This window comes from Lithobates pipiens, unplaced genomic scaffold (genome assembly GCF_037356315.1).
Source record: "Lithobates pipiens isolate NorthernLeopardFrog02 unplaced genomic scaffold, aLitPip1_a1.2 Scaffold_19, whole genome shotgun sequence".
Classification (NCBI taxonomy): domain Eukaryota; kingdom Metazoa; phylum Chordata; class Amphibia; order Anura; family Ranidae; genus Lithobates; species Lithobates pipiens.
Genome location: NW_027507764.1, coordinates 588,611,342 through 588,633,432, shown reverse-complemented (window position 1 = coordinate 588,633,432; position 22,091 = coordinate 588,611,342). Strand labels below are relative to the sequence as shown.

General features: G+C 51.1%; 1 protein-coding gene across 3 annotated transcripts in view; it reads left to right on the top strand.

The window, feature by feature from the left end:
* SETD2 (SET domain containing 2, histone lysine methyltransferase) overlaps positions 1 to 22,091 on the top strand; it is a 155,673-nt gene that overhangs the window by 15,591 nt on the left and 117,991 nt on the right. For 2 of the 3 annotated variants that reach the window (XM_077493544.1, XM_077493543.1), the window contains exons 2-3: positions 5,851 to 5,934; positions 19,979 to 19,994. In XM_077493544.1, coding sequence (XP_077349670.1) covers positions 5,851 to 5,934; positions 19,979 to 19,994 — 100 coding nt within the window. The remainder of the gene's footprint in view (positions 1 to 5,850; positions 5,935 to 19,978; positions 19,995 to 22,091) is intronic. The other variant, XM_077493545.1, reaches the window with a different exon arrangement.

Genomic DNA, 22,091 nt, shown 5'->3' with positions numbered 1-22,091 from the left:
ACACGACCTCTGCAAGGATACATTGTATACTTTATATACCTGGCCTCTGCAAGGATACATTGTATACTTTATATACACGGCCTCTGCAGGGATACATTGTATACTTTATATACCCGGCCTCTGCAGGGATACATTGTATACTTTATATACACAGCCTCTGCGGGGATACATTGTATACTTTATATACCCGGCCTCTGCAGGGATACATTGTATACTTTATATACACAGCCTCTGCAAGGATACATTGTATACTTTATATACCCGGCCTCTGCAGGGATACATTGTATACTTTATATACACAGCCTCTGCAAGGATACATTGTATACTTTATATACACAGCCTCTGCAGGGATACATTGTATACTTTATATACACGGCCTCTGCAAGGATACATTGTATACTGTATACACGGCCTCTGCAAGGATACATTGTATACTTTATATACACGGCCTCTGCAGGGATACATTGTATACTTTATATACACGGCCTCTGCGGGGATACATTGTATACTTTATATACACGGCCTCTGCAAGGATACATTGTATACTTTATATACACGGCCTCTGCAGGGATACATTGTATACTTTATATACACGGCCTCTGCAGGGATACATTGTATACTTTATATACACGGCCTCTGCAGGGATACATTGTATACTTTATATACACGGCCTCTGCAAGGATACATTGTATACTTTATATACACGGCCTCTGCAGGGATACATTGTATACTTTATATACACGGCCTCTGCGGGGATACATTGTATACTTTATATACACGGCCTCTGCAGGGATACATTGTATACTTTATATACACGGCCTCTGCAAGGATACATTGTATACTTTATATACACGGCCTCTGCAAGGATACATTGTATACTTTATACACGGCCTCTGCAGGGATACATTGTATACTTTATACATGGCCTCTGCAAGGATACATTGTATACTTTATATACACGACCTCTGCAGAGATATATTGTATACTTTATATACACGGCCTCTGCAAGGATACATTGTATATTTTATACATGGTCATGTGATCGCACGGCTGCAGTGTCAGGAAAGGTATTTCCCCCGTTCATTTCTAACATACACTTTCATTATCGGCGGCGTATTTGCATGGGGTTCCTTTCCTGTGTGCTGCGTTGGGCAGTTGAATCAGGGCGGGGAGGAAAGGGATCTCATGATGACAGGGAGGGAGGGGGAGGGGAGATTGTCCAGAGAAAAGAGCAGGGCTGCGGGTGACAAGACACGTAAACTGACCACGGTAGTCCTGGGCTCAGCAGCCCTAAATATCGTGGCCAGCAGAGGCAGGGGGACTCCAACTGGCAGAACCCACCAGGTTTATTACCAGTTAGGAAGAGAAGAATTGCACAGCGCTGCGCTGTTGTTCATGTCTTAAAGGGACAGGGACAGGACCATGTTTGCAAATGCTTTAAGCCCGTCTTTTGGGTATAGCGCGGGCCGTAAGGGGTTAACTGATCCCTCCTGTATTGAATGGTATTGTAACTATAGTGTCTACCCTGCATGCATACTGTTGGCGCTCTATAAATCCTGTATTATAATAATAATAATTTAGGCCAAAATGTATTCTGCTACATGTCGCAAGCGCTGGCAGTGATCGGGGCTGATCCTGCAAACGCTGCGTTTTTGGGGACACTACACTATTGGACACACTAATATAGTTCTGATCAAGATACTGATCCCTGCAGACACTATGCTAGTAATGGTGGCTATAGTGTGACTGTGATAGTGTGGCGGACAATCTGGTACTAAAGGACAATGGCTGGGAGAGACACCGACGTCGCTAGTAATGCTAATACTATGATCAGTGATAATACTATACACTGTACTAATGACATTGACTGGGTGACGGGAGTGATCAGGAAGGCAATCAAGGGGTTAACTGTGTGCCTAACGAGTGTATGTGCGCTGATTTTACTCGCGGATCTGGCCGGGTCTCTCCTTGCTTTCAGTTCTGTAAGGCTGGGTTCACATATATGCGAATTGGATGCATTTTTAACCATGCGAATGTGACCGGCTTTCAACGGAGATGGTTCACGCATGTGTGGGGCGGCGGCGGTGCGGTTTTGAAAAGGTTCCTGTGCAGTTTTTATGGATCCGGTTCAGGTAAAAATTCAGGTAAAAATTCACACCTGAACCGGTGAACAAAAACGCACCGGACTGCAAGCCGCATATATGTGAACCCGGCCCAACTGATAGCGAGAAATTCAGCCAAATCTGCACGTTGCATTTTACCAACACGCAGATCTCTGTACTGTGATTGGCCACAGCCGATCAGCAGGTATACAGCCAAAAATGACTGGCTGTAACTTGCTAACAAACTTGTGCTGTATCCAATCACAGCCTTTATACACGGCCTCTGCAAGGATACATTGTATACACGGCCTCTGCAAGGATACATTGTATACTGTATACACGGCCTCTGCAAGGATACATTGTATACTGTATACACGACCTCTGCAAGGATACATTGTATACTGTATACACGACCCCTGCAAGGATACATTGTATACTGTATACACGACCTCTGCAAGGATACATTGTATACTTTATACACGGCCTCTGCAAGGATACATTGTATACTGTATACACGACCTCTGCAAGGATACATTGTATACACGGCCTCTGCAAGGATACATTGTATACTGTATACACGACCTCTGCAAGGATACATTGTATACACGGCCTCTGCAAGGATACATTGTATACTGTATACACGACCTCTGCAAGGATACATTGTATACTGTATACACGGCCCCTGCAAGGATACATTGTATACTGTATACACGGCCCCTGCAAGGATACATTGTATACTGTATACACGGCCTCTGCAAGGATACATTGTATACTGTATACACGGCCTCTGCAAGGATACATTGTATACACGGCCTCTGCAAGGATACATTGTATACTGTATACACGACCTCTGCAAGGATACATTGTATACTGTATACACGGCCCCTGCAAGGATACATTGTATACACGACCTCTGCAAGGATACATTGTATACTTTATACACGACCTCTGCAAGGATACATTGTATACTGTATACACGGCCTCTGCAAGGATACATTGTATACTGTATACACGGCCTCTGCAAGGATACATTGTATACTTTATACACGACCTCTGCAAGGATACATTGTATACTGTATACACGGCCTCTGCAAGGATACATTGTATACTGTATACACGGCCTCTGCAAGGATACATTGTATACACGGCCTCTGCAAGGATACATTGTATACTGTATACACGGCCTCTGCAAGGATACATTGTATACTGTATACACGGCCTCTGCAAGGATACATTGTATACTGTATACACGACCTCTGCAAGGATACATTGTATACTGTATACACGACCTCTGCAAGGATACATTGTATACTGTATACACGACCTCTGCAAGGATACATTGTATACTTTATACACGACCTCTGCAAGGATACATTGTATACTGTATACACGGCCCCTGCAAGGATACATTGTATACTGTATACACGACCTCTGCAAGGATACATTGTATACACGACCTCTGCAAGGATACATTGTATACTGTATACACGGCCCCTGCAAGGATACATTGTATACTGTATACACGACCTCTGCAAGGATACATTGTATACACGGCCTCTGCAAGGATACATTGTATACTGTATACACGGCCTCTGCAAGGATACATTGTATACTGTATACACGGCCTCTGCAAGGATACATTGTATACTGTATACACGGCCTCTGCAAGGATACATTGTATACTGTATACACGGCCTCTGCAAGGATACATTGTATACTGTATACACGACCTCTGCAAGGATACATTGTATACTTTATACACGACCTCTGCAAGGATACATTGTATACTTTATACACGGCCTCTGCAAGGATACATTGTATACTGTATACACGACCTCTGCAAGGATACATTGTATACACGGCCTCTGCAAGGATACATTGTATACTGTATACACGGCCTCTGCAAGGATACATTGTATACTGTATACACGGCCTCTGCAAGGATACATTGTATACTGTATACACGGCCTCTGCAAGGATACATTGTATACTGTATACACGACCTCTGCAAGGATACATTGTATACTTTATACACGACCTCTGCAAGGATACATTGTATACACGGCCTCTGCAAGGATACATTGTATACTGTATACACGGCCTCTGCAAGGATACATTGTATACTGTATACACGGCCTCTGCAAGGATACATTGTATACTGTATACACGACCTCTGCAAGGATACATTGTATACTTTATACACGACCTCTGCAAGGATACATTGTATACACGACCTCTGCAAGGATACATTGTATACTGTATACACGACCTCTGCAAGGATACATTGTATACTGTATACACGGCCCCTGCAAGGATACATTGTATACTGTATACACGACCTCTGCAAGGATACATTGTATACACGGCCTCTGCAAGGATATACTGTATACATGGCCTCTGCAAGGATACATTGTATACTGTATACACGGCCTCTGCAAGGATACATTGTATACTGTATACACGGCCTCTGCAAGGATACATTGTATACTGTATACACGGCCTCTGCAAGGATACATTGTATACTTTATACACGGCCTCTGCAAGGATACATTGTATACTGTATACACGACCTCTGCAAGGATACATTGTATACTTTATACACGACCTCTGCAAGGATACATTGTATACTTTATACACGGCCTCTGCAAGGATACATTGTATACTTTATACACGACCTCTGCAAGGATACATTGTATACTTTATACACGGCCTCTGCAAGGATACATTGTATACTGTATACACGGCCTCTGCAAGGATACATTGTATACTTTATACACGGCCTCTGCAAGGATACATTGTATACTTTATACACGGCCTCTGCAAGGATACATTGTATACTTTATACACGGCCTCTGCAAGGATACATTGTATACTTTATACACGGCCTCTGCAAGGATACATTGTATACATGGCCTCTGCGAGGATACATTGTATACTTTATACACGACCTCTGCAAGGATACATTGTATACTGTATACACGGCCTCTGCGAGGATACATTGTATACATGGCCTCTGCGAGGATACATTGTATACTTTATACACGGCCTCTGCAAGGATACATTGTATACTTTGCACATGGCCTCTGCAAGGATACATTGTATACACCCCCCTCCCCTCCCCCATATAGAAGAGAGAGAAATGCAAGAGATTCGCTTCTCAAAGAAGATTGGCTATCAGCGATCACATGATCTGGAGCTCGTCCTTCCGGCTCCTGATCGTTTCTCTTGAGATCTGGCGCTTCCGGTGACGTTGATCCGGCGCACTCCCAGTGTGAACACCGATTATATGCAGAAAAAATAAGTGTGCCTTCAGGCCTCGTGCACGCCAGGGGTTTGCCCAGCTCTGTGAGCCGCCTTTTCTCCTGGCAGCAGCTCTTCTAGGCGCATGGAAAGGGTTGGGCATGAATTCATCTCGTTGGAGAGAATGATGATTTATTTTGCCCATTTGAAATGAATTGACTCTCGGGCACAGTCTAGTCGTGTCGCAGCGCTGCGCCTCCCGGACGTGCTGGCAGTTTTTTTTTGTTTTTTTTTCTGCCTCTCTAAACACCTTTAGTGTGCATGGACACACAGGATAACATGGAGGGGCGTTTAGAGGCAGAAAAAAAAAACACCAGACGCCCCTAACAATGATGCTAAAAACGTCCAGTGTGCACGAGGCCTTCCTTATACTTTAAGCTAGTCTGTTCTAATGTAATTCTATACATATGTATGTTAAACCCAGAAACAAACCTTTATTATATTGCAGCTTACCAATTCTTAGATGTGATGACTGCGCAGGAAGTACAGAGGAGGACAGAGAGCAGTGCTGGGAGGACCAGGGACAGTGCAGGTAGGACAGAGGACAGTGCAGGGGGGACACGGGCACTGCGGGGAGTACAGAGGGCAGGGGGGACACGGGCACTGTGGGGAGTACAGAGGGCATGAGGGACACGGGCACTACAGGGAGGGTGGAGAGGGCATAGGGGACACAATCGGGGCCGGGGGGGCACTGCAGGGAGGATGCAGGGCAGGGGGAACATGGGCACTGCAGGGAGGGTGGGAAGGACAGAGGGCGGGGTGGGAGGTGGACACAGGCACTGCAGGGAGGACAGTGGCGTGCACAGAGGGCAGGTAGGGCATGGCACTGCAGGGAGGGCAGAGGGCAAGTAGGACAAAGGGCAGGGGGGCAGACACAGGCACTGGAGGGAGGACAGAGAGCAGGGGGACATGGGCACTGCAGGGAGGACAGTGGCGTGCACAGAGAGCAGGGGGGGGGGGACACAGGCAGGGCAGGAAGGACACGAGCACTGCAGGGAGGACTGTGGCGTGCCCAGAGGGCAGGATGGGGAGGACAGAGTGCAGTGGGGGACATGGCCAGGGCAGGGAGGACAGTGGAGTGCACAGAGGGAAGGGGGGGGGGCTTGGGGACACAGGCAGGGCCGGAAGGACACGGGCACTGCAGGGAGGACAGTGGGGTACTGGAGGCAGTGCATGGAGGGCAGGGTAGGGTGGACAGTGGAGTGCACAGAGGGCAGGGCGGGGAGGGCAGTGCACATGGTCAGGGCAGAAGGGACATGGGCACTGCAGGGAGGGCAGTGGAATGCATAGAGGGCATAGGGGACACAAGCAGCGTGGGGGGGCACTGCAGGGAGGATTGCGGGGCAGGGGGAACATGGGCACTGCAGGCAGGGTAGGGACAACACGGGCACTGCAGGGAGGGCAGAGGGCGGGTGGGTGGACATGGGCACTGCAGGGAGGACAGAGGGTAGAGGGACACGGGGGGGGGGGGGGGGCACAGGCAGGGCTGGAAGGACAAAGGGCAGGAGGGGACACGGCCAGGGTAGGGAGGACAGTGGAGTGCACAGAAGGTACACAGGGCAGGAAGGACTCAGGCACTGTAGTGCACAGAAAGGGAGTGGGGACTGCACAGAGGACAGTGGAGGGCAGGGCCTGGAGGACAGCAGATGACAGGGGGCAGTGCAGGGGGACACAGGCACTGCAGGGAGGTCAGGGGCACTGCAGGCCCTGGCTGTGCTGTCTGGCAGCAGTGCTTGTATCAGAAAACTAGCTGGAAAAAAATAAAGTTTGCAGCTTTCAGCTTTGATTAAGTCCATTAGCATAACAGCTTTACATTGTCTGGTGTCTTCAGTCACCCCTGATGTGGATTTTTCACATTCCTGAGTGGGATTCGGCGCTCTCAGGTTGTGTTTATACCTCCTACTTATCTTGCTGTGTAATTGTACTAGTCAGCAAATCTGGGAATAGCTGGAGCCGCGGGCTGCGAGTGCAAATTCTGCTGCATGTGTCCCCTGATTGGCTGAACCAAATCAACACCCCAGGTGTTTTGGATATCGATCTATCTTCTGTACGGCCCCCAGACCCCCCCCCCCACACTACTACCACCACCACCGCTGTCAGCTATATAGTGAGCTCTGGAGGAGGGTAGGTTGTGGGAGACGTGATTATTGCTAAAGAGAACCGCAAGTCACTGAATAATCGCATACAGACGGTTATTTGTCGGAAATGGCAGATGCCGGTTTCTACCGTCCCAAGTCCAATGTAAGTCCATGCTGAGCTGCGACCTCACCTGCCAAACAATACTGGACAACGAGTGAGCAGTGGAACACTGATGAAGCCATCACTCTGCTCCTGTCTACTAGTTTACTTTAGAATTGTAATGTTGTGTGTTTTTGTGTTGTGTGTGTTTATTTTATTTTTTTTATTTTTTTATATCAGTACATAACTTTTTATTATTTTTTTAACCCCTTAAGTCTGGCTGTGCACATTTCAGCAGCATGGACTGGGACTTAAAGTATGACTAAAGGCAAAACTTTTTATTATCTTTTGGATGGAACTGAGAGGGATTAGAACCCCTGTCAGGGTTTTTTTTCGTTGCCGTCTATTCCCCCAGTAGGGGGATTCGCCCTCCCTATTTCCCCAAGAGTGAAAGAAAATCCCAAATTTTGGGTTGTCCCCAGAACAGGAAAAGAGGGGAAATCTTCCAATGGGGACATTTATTTCTGGTGACAACACACTTTGGAGGGATTTCCTCTCATTTCCTGTGTTGGCTATGGAACAGGAAGTGAAGGGAAATCTCTCCAATAAGACCACTTCAATCTGGCTGTCAGATTATTATTGTTTTTTTTTTTTCATACAAATACTGCCAGCAGCTATAGCCGCTAGCAGTAATCATTGTGTTCTGCCAGCTTGAACGAGGCTCCTCTGCCAGCAGAATACAAAAGCGCAGTGGGAGAAATTCCCCCATTAACACTGACTGTGAGAGATTATATATATATATATATATATATATATATATATATATATATATATATATATATATATATAATTCTGCAACCACAGGTTGCAAGAAGGAAAATCTATTAATCTATGGGCTGCTTAAAGCCGGTGTCTTGTCATATAGTGTCCCCCATCCGATAGTGTCCGCTGTGTACTGCGCATGCGCAGTACACAGCAACACAGATCCCGAAAATTGCCGAGGATGAACGGCGCCTGCGCCGTGAGTCCAGGTTCTATCCCCACTATCCAAGTGGACATAGAGCAGGAATATAAAAGAGCCAAGCGCAGCGAGGCCGAGCCCGAAGCGTGGCGAGCGAAGCTCGTCCGCGAGGGGCCCTCTAATATTCACAACCCTATGTCCGCTTGGATGGTGGGGCCACCACCTCCACTCACGGCGCAGGCGCAGTTCAACTTCGCAGTACGGGGCGGACGCTATATGATGGCCGGACACTATATGGCACAACACTGGCCATACACGGAGTGATTTTCTTTTCTGCAACCATGGAATCCCTCCCACACAGCCAATGTGTTCTCCCGGCGGAGGAGGGGGCAGATACAACAACTGAGGGAGCAGTCCTGGCCGGGAGAACACAATGATTACTGCTAGCAGCTATAATAAAATTGAGGAAGGTGGATGAGGAAGGGGGTAGGATGATGGATGAGGAAGAGGGGAGAGCAGTGAGGAAGGTGGAAGAGGGGAAGAGCAGGGGGGAAGGGTAGAGGGGGTGGGCGGTGAGGAAGGTGGATGAGGAAGAGGGGAAAGCAGTGGGGGGGGGGGGGGGGGGGGTGGGGTGGGCACTGAGGAAGGTGGATGAGGAAGAGGGGGAGAGCAGGGGGGAAGGCAAGGGAGAGGGGGTGAGGAAGAGGGGAGAGGAGTGAGGGAGGGGGGTGGATGAGGAAGAGGGGAGAGCAGGGGGGAAGGGGGAGGAAGGTGGATGAGGAAGAGGGGAGAGCAGGGGGGAAGGGGGAGGAAGGTGGATGAGGAAGAGGGGAGAGCAGTGGGGAAGGGGGTAGGAAAGTGGATGAGGAAGAGGGGAGAGCAGGGGGGAAGGGAAGGGGAGAGGGGGTGACGAAGGTGGGTGGGCGGTGAGGAAGAGGGGAGAGCAGTGAGGGAGGGGGGTGGATGAGGAAGAGGGGAGATTAGGGGGGAAGGGGGAGGAAGGTGGATGAGGAAGAGGGGAGAGCAGGGGGCAAGGGGGAGGAAGGTGGATGAGGAAGAGGGGAGAGCAGTGGGGAAGGGGGAAGGAAGGTGGATTGAGGAAGAGGGGAGAGCAGTGGGGAAGGGGGTAGGAAGGTGGATTGAGGAAGAGGGGAGAGCAGTGGGGAAGGAAGGGGGATGAGGAAGTGGGGAGAGCAGTGGGGAAGGGGGGAGGGGGGTGGATGAGGAAGAGGGGAGAGCAGTGAGGAAGGTGGAAGAGGGGGAGAGCAGGGGGGAAGGGAAGGGGAGAGGGGGTGGGCGGTGAGGAAGGTGGATGAGGAAGAGGGGAGAGCAGTGGGGGGGGGGTGGATGAGGAAGAGGGGAGAGCAGTGAGGAAGGGGGGATGAAGGTGGATGGGGGAGAGCAGTGGGGAAGGGGGTAGGAAGGTGGATGAGGAAGAGGGGAGAGCAGTGAGGAAGGGGGGATGAAGGTGGATGGGGGAGAGCAGTGGGGAAGGGGGGAGGAAGGTGGATGAGGAAGAGGGGAGAGCAGTGAGGAAGGGGGGATGAAGGTGGATGGGGGAGAGCAGTGGGGGAGGGGGGTGGGCGGTGAGGAAGAGGGGAGAGCAGTGGGGAAGGGGGGATGAAGGTGGATGGGGGAGAGCAGTGGGGAAGGGGGGATGAAGGTGGATGGGGGAGAGCAGTGGGGGAGGGGGGTGGGCGGTGAGGAAGAGGGGAGAGCAGTGGGGGAGGGGACACTTTGTCAGCATTGGATGATGGCTCAGGCTGCACCATTGGACCTTCCCGCCTTGTAGGGTTCAGGAGTCCCCGATCAATTATTTACTACTATACAAACACTCCAGACACGCCGGGCTCAATATTCAGTCTTCTTCTCTCGGTTGGGATATTTTGCTGCCTCAACAAAAAATAAATCAAAAAAATTGTTCTGCTGATCCAGACACTGCAGAAATTTGCTCAGATTTTTTTGGGGGGGCTTTCGGTAGTACAGCAGTTAGCTGTCCATATGTGTGTGTGTGGGGGGGTTTTTATTTTTTGTTCTTTTGGAGCATTGCGGGTAGAAACCAGGTCGCACCTGCTCCCTTGTAACTCCGGAGGACTCCTTAATGAATGGCGTCATTCTTGTTGCCGTGACGACCAGCCCAGGCCCTCCGGAGAGCAGCTGCCGGGTTTTTAGAACGTCCTCGTCTCGCTCAGTGAGGACAAAGTAGATACCTGAGCTGTCCCCGGGGGGCGGCGGTGGCACCGCGTATTGTCTTTTCTCTTTTCTGAGCTGCTAATTATTTGTCATTGTGAAGAGACGGTGACGGATGTACACAACCCAGCCTGGCAGCCATGCCGGGAATAGTGCCCCATCATTGGTGCTCCTGGGTGGGGGGGAATAGTACCCCATCATTGGTATTCTGGGGGGGGGAATAGTGCCACATCATTGGTGTTCCTAGGGAGGGGAAGGAATAGTGCCACATCATTGGTGTTCCTGGGGGGGGGGAAGGAATAGTGCCACATCATTGGTGTTCCTGGGGGGGGGAAGGAATAGTGCCACATCATTGGTGTTCCTGGGGGGGAGGGGAAGGAATAGTGCCACATCATTGGTGTTCCTGGGGGGGAGGGGAAGGAATAGTGCCACATCATTGGTGTTCCTGGGGGGGGGGAATAGTGCCCCATCATTGGTGTTCCTGGGGGGGAAGGAATAGTGCCACATCATTGGTGTTCCTGGGGGGGGAGGAATAGTGCCCCATCATTGGTGTTCCTGGGGGGGAAGGAATAGTGCCACATCATTGGTGTTCCTGGGGAGGGGAAGGAATAGTGCCCCATCATTGGTGTTCCTGGGGGGAAGGAATAGTGCCACATCATTGGTGTTCCTGGGGGGGGGGAGGAATAGTGCCACATCATTGGTGTTCCTGGGGGGAAGGAATAGCGCCACATCATTGGTGTTCCTGGGGAGGGGAAGGAATAGTACCCCATCATTGGTGTTCCTGGGGAGGGGAAGGAATAGTACCCCATCATTGGTGTTCCTGGGGAGGGGAAGGAATAGTGCCCCATCATTGGTGTTCCTGGGGGGGGGGAGGAATAGTGCCACATCATTGGTGTTCCTGGGGGGGGGGGAGGAATAGTGCCCCATCATTGGTGTTCCTGGGGGGGGGGGAGGAATAGTGCCACATCATTGGTGTTCCTGGGGAGGGGAAGGAATAGTGCCACATCATTGGTGTTCCTGGGGGGAAGGAATAGTGCCCCATCATTGGTGTTCCTGGGGGGGGGGAGGAATAGTGCCCCATCATTGGTGCTCCTGGGGGGGGGAGGAATAGTGCCACATCATTGGTGTTCCTGGAAGGGGAAATAGCAGTGCCTCATCATTGGTGTTCCTGGGGGGAAGGAATAGTGCCCCATCATTGGTGTTCCTGGGGGGGGGGAGGAATAGTGCCCCATCATTGGTGCTCCTGGGGGGGGGAGGAATAGTGCCACATCATTGGTGTTCCTGGAAGGGGAAATAGCAGTGCCTCATCATTGGTGTTCCTGGTGGGGAGAGGGGGGGGGGGGTTCTTGTACTATAAAACCCCTCATGACAAGATACCTGTATATGACTTGTGTAACACTCCGTCTTTATTTTAAATTAAGGAAAAAATGGCAGATTACGTTTTTGTTTTGTTTCTTGTTGGGGCTCGTTCACACTAAGGCCCCTTTCACACATGCGGACATTATGCCCTATATTTCATCCATCCGTTTGCGGGTGAAATACGGACATACATGCATTCCTATGGGATAGCGGGTGTCTGCGGATGAACATCCGCAGACACCCGCTATTGGCCGCCTCCGCTACAGTCCGATTCTGCAGACGGAGGAAAATCCTATTTTTCTATCCGTCTGCAGAGCGGATCGGATGAACGCGAACACACGGTCCATGTTCATCCGATCCCCATAGAGGAGAGCTGAGCAGAGACCGCCCTGTCCGCCGCCAGCTCAGCGGGGACAACGGAGCGATCCCCGCTGAGCAAGCGGATCATCACGGGGCAGATCATTACTGATCCGTCCCGTGTGAAAGGGGCCTAACAGTTAAAAAAAAAAAAAAAACCTCATGGTTAAGCCACGCTGCCGCCCTCTTTTGCCCCCGAGGCTGTACACATGCTGCAGCCATGGGCAGGAATTGTACCCCCTGTTACTTTTTGGTGGGTGTAGTGGCAGACGAGTGCGCCCCATTCAAGATAATGGGGCCACCCTGCAATGAACTTGTGGGGTTTAAGGGGTTAAAGCAGGCAGTGAGAAGGTGTTACAATGCCTCCTCACCTGACCCCCCCATCTTGGTGCAGCACCTTGTTGACCCACGTATTGTGGTGGGGGGGGGGCCTTCACTCGTGGAGATTTTAAATTCGCCATTTGTGGCGTGTGCAATAATGTCGGGTTCACTATTAATATCTCATTGTCGCGCCCCCCCTTTTTTTTTTTTGACAACAGATGTTAAAGGAATGTATTCCAGAACCCCCCCCCCCCCCTTTTCTGGTTTGCCTTCTCCGTACGGCTGCGCCGGTATCCTGCGGGGGTTTAATCCTCTGATTCCTCGGGAATTCGGCACATGGAGGCCTGCAGAGATCTAGAAGTCTTTTTATAGCTGGAGGATAAGCGTTCCAGGGTTTATTTCCAAGAGGCAGCGTGAGAGAAATGCAGTGTTGGTCCTTGGGTGGGGCGGGGGGGATGGGGGGGGTGTCTGTGTTTTTTTATTTTTATTTTTTATTTATTTTTTATTTTTTTAAAGCTGACCTGTCTTTAAAGAGATACAAGGGTTGTCTCGAAGAGGAGACTTTGAAATCTTGGCTCTGGTTTCCTTTGGCGCAGGAAGTTTACTCTTCAAAGTAGGGGATCCCAGTACAGGGTGGGGGTGGGGTGGGGGATGCATACGTGGCCTGTTTCTTTAACAAAAACCCCACACCCACCCTGTGCTGGGCACTTTCTGGTCTGTACTTTTCCCTTATGCCACGTACACACGGCCGGACTTTTCAACAACAAAGGTCCGATGGAGCGAATCCGTCGGACGATTCGATCGCGCGCGTGTGTGTGCCTGTGTGCCTGTGTGTGTGCCTGTGTGCCTGTGTGTGTGTGTGTGTGCCTGTGTGTGTGTGTGTGTGCCTGTGTGTGTGTGCCTGTGTGTGTGTGCCTGTGTGTGTGTGCCTGTGTGTGTGTGCCTGTGTGTGTGTGCCTGTGTGTGTGTGCCTGTGTGTGTGTGCCTGTGTGTGTGTGTGCCTGTGTGTGTGTGTGCCTGTGTGTGTGTGTGCCTGTGTGTGTGTGTGCCTGTGTGTGTGTGTGCCTGTGTGTGTGTGTGCCTGTGTGTGTGTGTGCCTGTGTGTGTGTGTGTGCCTGTGTGTGTGTGTGCCTGTGTGTGTGTGTGCCTGTGTGTGTGTGTGCCTGTGTGTGTGTGTGCCTGTGTGTGTGTGTGCCTGTGTGTGTGTGTGCCTGTGTGTGTGTGTGCCTGTGTGTGTGTGTGCCTGTGTGTGTGTGTGCCTGTGTGTGTGTGCCTGTGTGTGTGTGTGCCTGTGTGTGTGTGCCTGTGTGTGTGCCTGTGTGTGTGTGCCTGTGTGTGTGTGCCTGTGTGTGTGTGCCTGTGTGTGTGCCTGTGTGTGTGTGTGCCTGTGTGTGTGTGTGCCTGTGTGTGTGCCTGTGTGTGTGTGTGTGTGCCTGTGTGTGTGTGTGTGTGTGTGCCTGTGTGTGTGCGCCTGTGTGTGCGCCTGTGTGCTTCATCGGACCTTTGCTGTGTGTGTGTGCCTGCGCGTGTGTGTGTGTGCCTGCGCGTGTGTGTGTGTGCCTGCGCGTGTGTGTGTGTGTGCCTGCGCGTGTGTGTGTGTGCCTGCGCGTGTGTGTGTGTGTGCCTGCGCGTGTGTGTGTGTGCCTGCGTGTGTGTGTGTGTGCCTGCGTGTGTGTGTGTGTGCCTGCGTGTGTGTGTGTGTGCCTGCGTGTGTGTGTGTGTGCCTGCGTGTGTGTGTGTGTGCCTGCGTGTGTGTGTGTGTGCCTGCGTGTGTGTGTGTGTGCCTGCGTGTGTGTGTGTGTGTGTGCCTGCGTGTGTGTGTGTGTGTGTGCCTGCGTGTGTGTGTGTGTGTGCCTGCGTGTGTGTGTGTGTGTGCCTGCGTGTGTGTGTGTGTGTGCCTGCGTGTGTGTGTGTGTGCCTGCGTGTGTGTGTGTGCCTGCCTGCGTGTGTGTGTGTGCCTGCCTGCGTGTGTGTGTGTGCCTGCCTGCGTGTGTGTGTGTGCCTGCGTGTGTGTGTGTGCCTGCGTGTGTGTGTGTGCCTGCGTGTGTGTGTGTGCCTGCGTGTGTGTGCGCGCCTGCGTGTGTGTGCGCGCCTGTGTGTGTGTGCCTGTGTGCTTCATCGGACCTTTGCTGTCCGAAAATCCAACAGATTTTAGAAATAGAACATGTTTTAAATCTTCCCGCCGGGACTCCGCCGGACTCGGGAAGCCCGTTCGTCTGTGTGCTGGTCCGGCGGACCAAATACGACGCTAGGGCAGCGACAGCACCTGCCCGCGAGAATGTTTCCAGTTCTAGGCTGCAGGGTCCTGTACATCTCGCGCTCGCTGCAATAGGAAAAAAACACATTTTCCTATTGCAGAGAGCACAAAAGAGAGGCGACTATGTCCCTGGTGTGGATTTTAAGGGGAACCCCCTACGCTGAAAAAAACAGCGTGTGGGTCCCCTCAAAGTCCATACCAGACCCTTGTCTGAGCATGCAGGCCGGTCAGGAAAGAGGGTGGGGACGAGCGAGGCCCCCCCCCCCTCCTGAACCGTACCAGGCCACATGCCCTCAACATGGGGGGGGGGGGGTGCTTTGGGGAAGGGGTGCACCCTGCGGGCCCCCACCCCAAAGCACCTTGTCCCCACATTGATGAGGACAAGGGCCTCTTCCCGACAACCCTGGGGAAAAATAGTGTCAATAAAAAAAACACACTAGATGGGTTTTTAAAGTAGTTTATTAGGCAGCTCCGGGGGTCTCTTCCGACTCCTCCGCTCTCCCCGGCCTCTTCTCCCGCTCTCCGGCGTGGTGCGGTTCAGGAGGGGGGGGGGGGCACTCACTCATCCCCACCCCCTTTCCTGACTGGCCAGGCTGCGTGCTCGCTAGGGTTGCAATGGATCGTCTCGGAACGGTACACGCCGCGGTCACGGCCTTAGGAAAGCTCAAAAGCGGCAGCCATCTTTGTACACCCAGGCCGTTTACAATGTGATCGCTCCGTCAAATGACAGAGCGATCACTTGTAAACAAACTGGCGTCATGTCATGACGCCGGTTCCTCTCTCCCCTCTGTGTACTGATCTGTACAGTGGAGGGGGAGAGATCGGATGGATGCAGCGCTGTGGGCTGCATCTGTAGTGCCCACAGCGCTGCTCTTTGACAGCCTACCCTGCCAATACCCTGCCAATACTCTGCCGTACCCTGCCAATACTCTGCCGTACCCTGCCAATACTCTGCCGTACCCTGCCAATACTCTGCCGTACCCTGCCAATACTCTGCCGTACCCTGCCAATACTCTGCCGTACCCTGCCAATACTCTGCCGTACCCTGCCAATACTCTGCCGTACCCTGCCAATACTCTGCCGTACCCTGCCAATACTCTGCCGTACCCTGCCAATACTCTGTCATGCTCTGCTGTACCCAGCCATGCTCTGCCAATATTACAGTGGGGGAGATTGTGGATATTACAGTGAGTACTATATGGGCGTAGAATTTTCACAGGTTTTTGCAAATTCAATAATTATTTGCTGATCCGAAAAATTATCCGATCCGTGACTCTCATCCGAGGAACGATCCGATCCGTGAGTTTTTTTTGATCCGTTGTACCCCTAGTGCTCGGATAAGGATCTGGTATGGACCTTGGGGGGGGGGGGGGGGAGACCCCCACGCCGTTTTTTTGGTGTAGGGGTTTCCCTTAACATCCATGCCAGGCGACGGGGCTCGCAAGGTGTCTATCTCGCCGATAAATGACTTCCTTTTTTCTAGTTCCGTCGTAACTCATCACGTACAAAATGAACGGACTTCAGTCCCTGTGTGGGCAAGTCCGTTCATTTGGAAGTCTGTCGTAACTCCATCGAAAGTCCGTCAGGAAGACAGTCGGACCTAGTCTGCCGGAAAGTCTGGTCATGTGTGTGCAAGTCCGTTCTTTTGGAAAGTCCATCGGAAGTCCGCCAAAGGTCCATCGGGAAGACCGTCGGACCTAGTCTGCTGGAAAGTCCGGTCGTGTCTACACGGCATTACTACTGCTTTCTGTTGTCTCAATGACTATCCCTGCAGCTATCGACCATACCCAGCATTGTACGCTTTGTGGCATGCCCCTGCCGCCATGTGACAATGTTTGGGTCTGGCGATTTGGCCATTGAGACCCCATGCGTTGCATTGTGAGAAGGAAGGCTGGGTGTTGCCTGTCGCCCATTAAAAATAAATAGCTTGACAGTTTTTAACGTCAAGATAGCAGATAGCTGCTGTTTGGGTTTTATCTAGCAGAAGGGTAAGTGTTTTGGGCTGGAGCCACCAGAAAGGGTTGGCATTTGGGTTAGGGCCAGTGGGATGGGTAGTGCTCATGTTGGGGCCCCACCGAGGGCTCTAGCTTTAAGGTTACAGCTAGCCACAGGGTTGTCGCAAAGATTGGCGCTCGCAGGAGGGTTAGACCCCTTTCACACTGAGCCCCCCGGGGGCGTCAGCGGTAAAGTGGTGCTATTTTTAGTGCTGTTTTACCATCGTTTTACCGGTGCTATTCGGCCACTAGCGGGGCGGTTTTAACCCCCTCTAGTGGCCAAAAAGGGATTAAATCCGCCTGCCAAACGGTGGTATAGCAGCGCTGCCCCATTGTTTTCAATGGGCAGGGGCACTTTAGGAGCGGTGTGTTCACTGCTCCTAATGCGCTCTAAAGAAGCTGCTGGCAGGACTTTTTTCTGACGCCCCGCCAGCGCACCGCTGCATTGTGAAAGTCTTCAGGGCTTTCACACTGGAATGAATGGAGCTGCTGTTTGCAGGCGCTATTTTTAACGCTATAGTGCCTGCAAAGCGCCTAAGTGTTAAAGGGGTCTAAGTGCTAAGGTTGTGAATGGTAGTAGCATTAGCATTAAGGTTGTAGCCAGCAGGAGGGTTGAGTGGATTTGATTTAAATCGAGTCGATTTTTAAATCCTAATTTTTTAAGAGTAACTGTCATCTCTCTGTTCTGAAGCGGCTCCTCCGCTGTTGGCTCGTCTTCTGGCCGCCTGTTGGCACATCTTCTGGCCGCCTGTTGGCACGTCTTCTGGCCGCCTGTTGGCACGTCTTCTGGCCGCCTGTTGGCACGTCTTCTGGCCGCCTGTTGGCACGTCTTCTGGCCGCCTGTTGGCACGTCTTCTGGCCGCCTGTTGGCACGTCTTCTGGCCGCCTGTTGGCACGTCTTCTGGCCGCCTGTTGGCACGTCTTCTGGCCGCCTGTTGGCACGTCTTCTGGCCGCCTGTTGGCTGGTCTTCTGGCCGCCTGTTGGCTGGTCTTCTGGCCGCCTGTTGGCTGGTCTTCTGGCCGCCTGTTGGCTCCTCCTCTGACCGGCTGTTGACTCGCTGACCGTCCCATTCACTTTAATGGGATGGCTGGTGATGTGGCAGTGACACAACAAGGTGAGGGATGTGAGTGGATGCCCACTAACAGGCGCTGCCATGATGGGTCTGAAATGACAGGTGCTCTTTAAAATGTAAGGACTCATTCTTGCTGGTAGTTAGAATCTTTTAAAGAGGAGTTCCACCCAAAAGTGGAACTTCTGCTTTAAGCACTCCTCGCCCCCCCCCCCCCCCCCCCGACATACCACAATTGGCATGTAATTTTTTTTTTTTAAGGGGGGGTGGGAAGAGTGTACTTTCTTTTGAGTGGGACTTCCTGTCCCACTTCCTCCCTGCTTTTTCTTGGCTGCCCAGGCGACTCCTCCTTTGCCCCCTAGGCGGCCCCTCCCTGCCAGCGATGTCCCGGGACACGTCGCAGGTCCCAGAAGATTGCCTGGCCAATAGCAGAAGCACAGTGCGACTCGCGCCTGCATAGTGCATGCCCAGCCGTAAGCTGTTAAGGCTGGGTGCCCACAGTTGCTATGATGACGCCGCAGAGAGGAGGGGAAGAGGGGGCGTGGCTGCAGGCGGTGGCATTGCTGGACCGTGGGACAGGCGAGTGTCTGTTTTAATAAAGTCAGCAGCTACACTTTTTTTTTTTTGTAACTGCTGACTTTTAATAAACTAAAAAAAAAGGGGTGGAACTCCGCTTTTTAATATTAGGAAACCTTCATTTTGTTTTGCAATTTAGAATAAAGGCTGTCAGGTTAGTAAAACGGGCGGCGACAGAACCGATTCGATCATACAGTTTGTAGTGTACATAGATTTGCAAGGTGCGTGTTATCTCAGCTTGCAGAGCTTGGATTCATCCAATGATATATATAATATGTGTGTGTGTGTGTGTGTATATGAGAGAGAGATCATTTATTATTATATATTATTATTATTATTATTATTATTATTTTTTTTATCCATTGATCTATATCCAGAGGGTTAACATTAGGGTTTGGGCTACCAGGAGAGATGGTGTGAGGCACCATTAGGTTCGAGAATCCCTCTGTTGTGGAAACTCCAAAATCCATCCCTCCAAGGTTAACGTTGAAAATGGCTAAGGTGACGTCGGGCAGGAGGGTTGGTGCCAAGGTGACGTCGGACAGGAGGGATGGCGTCAAGGTTGGCACCGGCAGGAGGGTTGGTGCCAAGGCTGGCACCGGTGGGATATTTGGCGCTAAGGATTGGGCTGCTAGTGCAAGGTGGTATGAAGAGCCCAGAGAATCCCTCTGTGGTGGAAACTTGCTAAACTCCATCTCTCCAAGCTCCTGTTGCTGGAAGCTTGGTTATCTGGAGCTGCCATTGCTGACCACCTGAAATTGCTGGTTACCTGGTTTCCGTACATACCGCTGGCCTTGTTACTTTTTGATACTCTGACCCTCTACAGGTATGCAGACTAGGAAAGTCGGCACAGATTCAGAATTTCTTCTCTTCATACAGTCCACTTTTCAGGACCTCTGGCCTGCCCAGTGTCTCTTCAAGCGGAGCAGAAGTCCTAGACGTGGATCTGACGGGGGACGTGTAGCCAAGAGGCCCTTCATTGTCTAGGAAGGGATTTGCAAACGGCTTCAGATTCGACCTGCAGTTTAGTAAATTATAGTACATATAAATCAAATTATAGTGCATATAAATCAAATCATCTTATTTTACATGACGCTGGCGTCTAATGTCCCGCCATCTCTGAACATTGATGGGAAATGATGTAATACTGCTTGCGTGATGTTGATAGATCTGAGGGACAGGTGACGCTATAGACAGCCATCATGGTGTCTCCTCCTACTGATGTTTATCATATAGGGCACATTGGTATTATCTCCTTGTAATTTTGTTTTTGTTTTTTTTTTCTACATGTGTCATCTTACGAACCCCAACAGAGAAGAAGAAAATGAGGTAAGAGTGCTGAATGCTTCAACTACCTGATCTGGAGGAGTATTTATTAAAAATGTGGACTTATTGAGGGATTGGTGGGAAGGGGTACATTAACTGGTTTGGAAGGAGTATGTCGTATTGCTGCTGGGGAGTTGGTAGCGCAGCGGGGACCACTGGCGAGGAGTTGGTAGCGTAGCGGGGACCACTGGCGGAGAGTAGGTAGCGCAGCGGGGACCACTGGCGGAGAGTAGGTAGCGCAGCGGGGACCACTGGCGGGGAGTAGGTAGCGCAGCGGGGACCACTGGCGGGGAGTAGGTAGCGCAGCGGGGACCGCTGGCGGGGAGTAGGTAGGGCAGCGGTGATCGCTGGCGGGGAGGAGGAGGTGGCGCAGCGGTGATCGCTGGCGGGGAGGAGGAGGTGGCGCAGCGGTGATCGCTGGCGGGGAGGAGGAGGTGGCGCAGCGGTGATCGCTGGCGGGGAGGAGGAGGTGGCGCAGCGGTGATCGCTGGCGGGTAGAGGATATTATGGTGGTGGGGGGTATGTCGGGGATTACTTTTGGGAGCAGGCACATCATCATGTAGTGATGGGAAAGGAGGTAAGTTGATGCGCTCTTGTCGGCAGAAGGTATTTTTGTTATGTAAGGGGTTTGTGGCTGTTGTTAATTGATGGGCACATGGTTTGTTGATGTTTTACTGCTGGCGAGGACTATGTCAGTGCTAGTGGGATAGGAGGTACATGCGTGTGCACTGGTGGGGAGGGGGGGTAGGTAGGTGTGCAGTGGTGGGGGTGAGGGTTACTATGATATTGGCTGGTAAGGAGAGGATTATTATTATTCAGGATTTATATAGTGCAAACAGTTTACGCAACGCTTTACAACATGGGGGCAAGACAGTACAGTTACATTACAAATCAATACAGAAGCAATCGGAGGTCCCTGCTCGTTAGAGCTTACAATCTAGAAGGGAGGATCAAGTGGAACAAAAGGTAATAACTGTGGGGGATGAGGTGGTGGAGAAAATGAAAATACAGTTGTTAGGTGTGTGTAGGATAAGTTTCTGTGAAGAGAAGTTTTTTTTAGGGATCGTTTTTAAAAGAGAATAGATTAGGAGATAACCAAACAGATTGGGGTAGGGAGTTCCATAGGATTGGAGAGGCTCGGAAGAAGTCCTGGAGGCGAGCTTGGAGAGCAGGAGGTCCTGAGAGGAAGGAAGAGAACAAGTAGGTTGGTATTTAGAGACTAAGTCAGTGATGTAGCTGGGAGCCAAGTTGAGGGTGGCTTTGTAAGAAGTTGTTAGTATTTTGAATTGAATTTGTTGGCCGAGCGGAAGCCAGTGGAGGGATTGACAGAGAGGGGTAGCAGACACAGAGCGGTTGGTAAGGTGGATGAGTCTGGCAGCAGCATTCATGGTGGACTGAAGGGGGGATAACCTATGTAGAGGTAAGCCAATGAGAAGGGAGTTGCAGTAGTCGAGGCGAGAGATGACCAGCGAGTAAATTAAGAGCCTTGTTGTGTCATTGGTTAGAACAGGGGTCTCAAACTGGCGGCCCTCCAGCTGTTGCAAAACTACAAGTCCCATCATGCCTCTGCCTGTTGGAGTCATGCTTGTAACTGTCAGCCTTGCAATGCCTCATGGGACTTGTAGTTTTGCAACAGCTGGAGGGCCGCCAGTTTGAGATCCCTGGGTTAGAAAGAGGCGTATTTTGGAGATGCTGGGAAGGTTGTGTGGGGCTTAAAGGAAAGTTCAGAGTCCAGGACTACACCTAGAACCTTGGCATGCGGGGATGGGCTTATAGTTGTGCCATCGATCAGGGGAAGGGGCACGTGGGGGAGGAGAAATAATAAGTTTGGGTTTGGATAGATTGAGCTTGAGGAAGTGGTGTGCCATCCAGCCTGATATATCTGAGGAGATGGAGGGAGAGAACTGAGGGGGGTAGAGAAATAGATTTGGGTATGATCAGCGTAGAGGTGGTATTGGAAGCCATGGGAGGCTATCGGCTGACCCAGGGAGGAGGTGTAGATTTGAAAATAGGAGAGGTCCAAGAACAGAACCTTGGGGGACCCCGACAGAAAAGAGGAGAGAAGGAAGTAAAATTGTAAGTAACTCTAAAGGTGCGGTT